Below are 3,500 nucleotides of genomic sequence, written 5' to 3'. Positions count from 1 at the left end.
TTCAAAAAAAATAATGCGAATGACTACAATGCTATAGAAACCAAAGTGCGTACACTCACGTCATAATGCTAAAATAATGAGTATTATTATTGTCATCACCATCATCATCATCATCCTCACCATCATCATTATCATCATCACCATGCCGCGTCAATTCACATTCAAATACCTGGCCACAGACAAGCGAGGACAAGTCGAGTCCCCTGCGCCGTCCGTGAGAACACCAAGAGTGACCTCCCCTATCGTGAAGCACCGGCAAGGGGCACACCCCCACCACCCACCTCCAGGCTCCACGGAACAACAAAGCGCAGCCGCGGCCACATCTTCTAAGCAGAACCAAGGACGCGGGGCGAAGAACAACAACAATTTAGAGTCCACTTCCAAGAAATCTGGAGGCGGGCTGCTTCTGAAACCTGGGGCAGCAACTCGACCAACATCAGGAGCTGGGAAGGAGCAGCGTCCCCAATCAGTGGACCCGCAGGCCGAACAGAACAGAAGTGTGTCCGTGAATGACGTCACGATCCGTGCTGTCACGCCGTCTGTTGGGAAGAGCCCGAGGACTTTAGCTGAAAAAGACGCCAGTGATTGGGCAGGACGGCCTCCAAGCGCCGCCCCTTCGACGCAGAGCTCAGCCAGTCCGCGTGAAGAGGGCGGGGTTTTGGCATGGCTGGCGGACGGAGTGGGCGGGGACTGGATGAAGATGGGCGTCCTTTTGGGTGTTCCGTATCCGTCTCTGAAAGTTCTGGGGCAGGACCCCTCACTAAAGGACAAACACAGGGCCAAAAAGGTTGGTGGATGGGTTGGTGGGCTGTTCGAGGGTGTGGTCTTTGATTTGTTAATCTGGTAGGTTAGTTGGACAGTCATTTGTTGTATTTGCAGTTAAATGGGTGGTTGGTTAATTGGTTGTTTGACTGCTTTTTCTGTATTTTTCTCATGCCCTTCATTGTTTTAGATAGAACGACATCAGCAGAATGTCTCCTAAGAAAAAGAACGAACAAAGTAGGAACTTGGGGCACTGTTTTGTTATTCAGCAGTGCTAAGATTTAACGACGATGTAGATAAACGAACAAAGTAGTTTCCTTTGTCAGTGAGTCCCCAACGCACGTTTCTGTGGCAAACTAAAAACTACTTCACGTGAATTTAACTATTATCCTCGTGCTTAAATTGTCATGTTGACAGACTCTTTGTGTTATCAAGAAAAATGTTCAGGAGGCAAAAATATATAGATAGATCTATATTCACATATAGATCTATTTCTTGCTGTGATAATGCAGCATTCCAGCAGGGGTATGTACAGGGTCGATGCAACCCACCTTTTTAATTATCTAAACATGGATCAATGGTCTCGAAATAGCTTCCGTCACAAAATATGGCCCCGTTTCCTTCCTTTCGATAACACATTTGACTTTTTAAAAAGAAAATGAGCATGCTAAGGTTTTGTTAGTCTACCTTTCAGACAATGAAGCCCTATTGCCACAACAAAAATAATGTTACATTGAAAAGAACGAAATCGGCGTCTGTAATGTAGCGGTTATGCGCTTCTCTGTCGCACGCTGGAGACCCAAGTTCGATTCCGAAGTAGGGAGAAATTTGTATCGAGTATATCGGTCTTTCTGCTGGAATGTTATTTCCCTCTCAACCCATGGTGGCTCTAACGAGCAGAGTTGGAAGACCGTCTCCTAAATGGTCTAGATTGTGTCGATGTTCGCATGAAAACGCCTACATTTTTTATTTATTTGAAAAGAACATAACATTCCACATTATGGCCTCCCGTCCATAGATGCTGCACCACTGGCGCTCCACCCGCAACAGTCGGCCGGACCACGGGGTACCTGAGCTGCTGATGACGCTGCAACAGCTGTCCCGGATAGACCTGGTCAGGGGGCTCAAGGACAAGCTCAGACCTTGGTAGGTTACGACTGCAACCAAGTAGGTTTTTATAGCTTGCACATGTACTAGAAAGTTTAGGGTTTGGCGTTTTATTAAAGATACGGATGCGGGAAGGAGGGTTCCAACACGGCATTTATAGAAAACTAGCCAAATTCATCTAGTAAAAATCATTTATAATTTATAATGAAGCATAATTTATACCCGTGCTCATTATTGAAACATTATGGACAGTAGACTGGTTTTAGGTAGGATTTTGTGACCTGAAATTTATATCCTTTTTTAGTTGCAAAGTGAATTAATTCCTAGTCTTCTTTTATTTCAATGGGGAAAAAATATTCATATTGCGAACTCTAAATTATGTTACGACATTATCAACTTGCTTTCTTAATTCCTTATTTTCTCAGGATTGTGGAGCACTTAGAGAAAAGAGGTCATCTGAAAGGGACGGTGAACAAACATCAGATGGACACCGTAGGTATGATATAGTGGGTCAAGGCAAGAAGTCTTTGTATGTGTTGGATTTGATTAAACCTTGGTCCACACCTCTCACACATATCTTACAAGAGATTAACTTTCCCCCTTTTTTCTATGCTGTTGTTCGAAGAAGAGGTTTTTGGTATTAAGATCTACTCATTTTCCATGAGGCAAAAGTGTCAAAGCCACATGAGTCCGTATTGTATGATCAGTGAGCTCCTGATCTCTCAAGTACTCCGTTGTTGGTACTCGGTATCAAATAAGTGTCCCACAGCTTATTAATTTTCAACTTTTTTTGCGTACCCCCCCCCCCTTGTTTATTGTTTTCCAGCTAGCCGCCCACCCCCAACCACCCCGACTGACGATCAATATATCTAGAATCTAGATATCTGAATGAAACTTCTTTTTTTTTTTTGTACATGGTCTTGTAAGAGTTGCCAATTGTGCAGTAAATTCAAAGTCAGCGTATTGTGTATTTGTTTTTCTTTAATGTCATTTTCGCGTGCAAAACATAGTTCTGAAACAAAATTGGCAGATAGGTAACTAGACCCATCGCGTGGTGAAAAGTTTTGTTTGTTTTTTTAATAGAGCGAATTTAATGTATTAGCTTTAAACGAAAATAAAATATGTTTTGAAATGTCCATTTTGTTGGGAAATACCACAAGCAGACAGACAGGTTAGTAGACACATCAGAAGTGACATAAACTCTTTTTTTTAAATGTGCCTTTGGAATCTTATTTAATTTGCTCTCTCCCCAGAACACCTGGAGCCAATGAGTCCTCCATTCTTGCTTGCCCTGGTCCGAAGACTCGGTTTTAACCTTGACCTCATCCTTGCACTTGGCCTCTCCAGGCCAGAGGTCACACACATCATGAATGACCCTCTCAGGAAACATAGGGAGGACAAAATGCTAGGGGTAAGCTTTATGTCAAGGTGATGTAACTAACTATAAGCAACAATGGTTTAACGCTGGAGTTAAGTTTTGCCATGTGTACTAAGTGTATGCATCTTTTTTAAGAACCGTTATTGTGTTGCTTCCGCTGCTGTTGCTATCGTTGTTGTTGTTGTTGTTGTTGTTGTTGTTGTTGTTGTTGTTGTTGTTGTTCTTCTTCTTCTTCTTCTTCTTCTTCTTCTTC

The 3,500-nt window shown here is 42.9% G+C and overlaps 1 protein-coding gene across 1 annotated transcript in view; it reads left to right on the top strand.

Annotated features, from left to right (window-relative positions):
- The window catches only part of LOC101864632, a gene marked incomplete in the record, with an annotated part of 6,197 nt that continues 2,697 nt past the window's right edge, over positions 1-3,500 (top strand). The window contains 4 exon segments of the mRNA XM_013084500.2: positions 1-787; positions 1,781-1,908; positions 2,295-2,365; positions 3,123-3,280. Of these exon segments, the coding sequence (XP_012939954.2) occupies positions 77-787; positions 1,781-1,908; positions 2,295-2,365; positions 3,123-3,280 (1,068 nt within the window).

The sequence above is a fragment of the Aplysia californica genome, unplaced genomic scaffold (genome assembly GCF_000002075.1).
Source record: "Aplysia californica isolate F4 #8 unplaced genomic scaffold, AplCal3.0 scaffold00298, whole genome shotgun sequence".
Lineage (NCBI taxonomy): Eukaryota > Metazoa > Mollusca > Gastropoda > Aplysiida > Aplysiidae > Aplysia > Aplysia californica.
The sequence above is the reverse complement of the archived record's forward strand: the minus strand, read 5'-3'. Positions and strand labels throughout refer to the sequence as shown.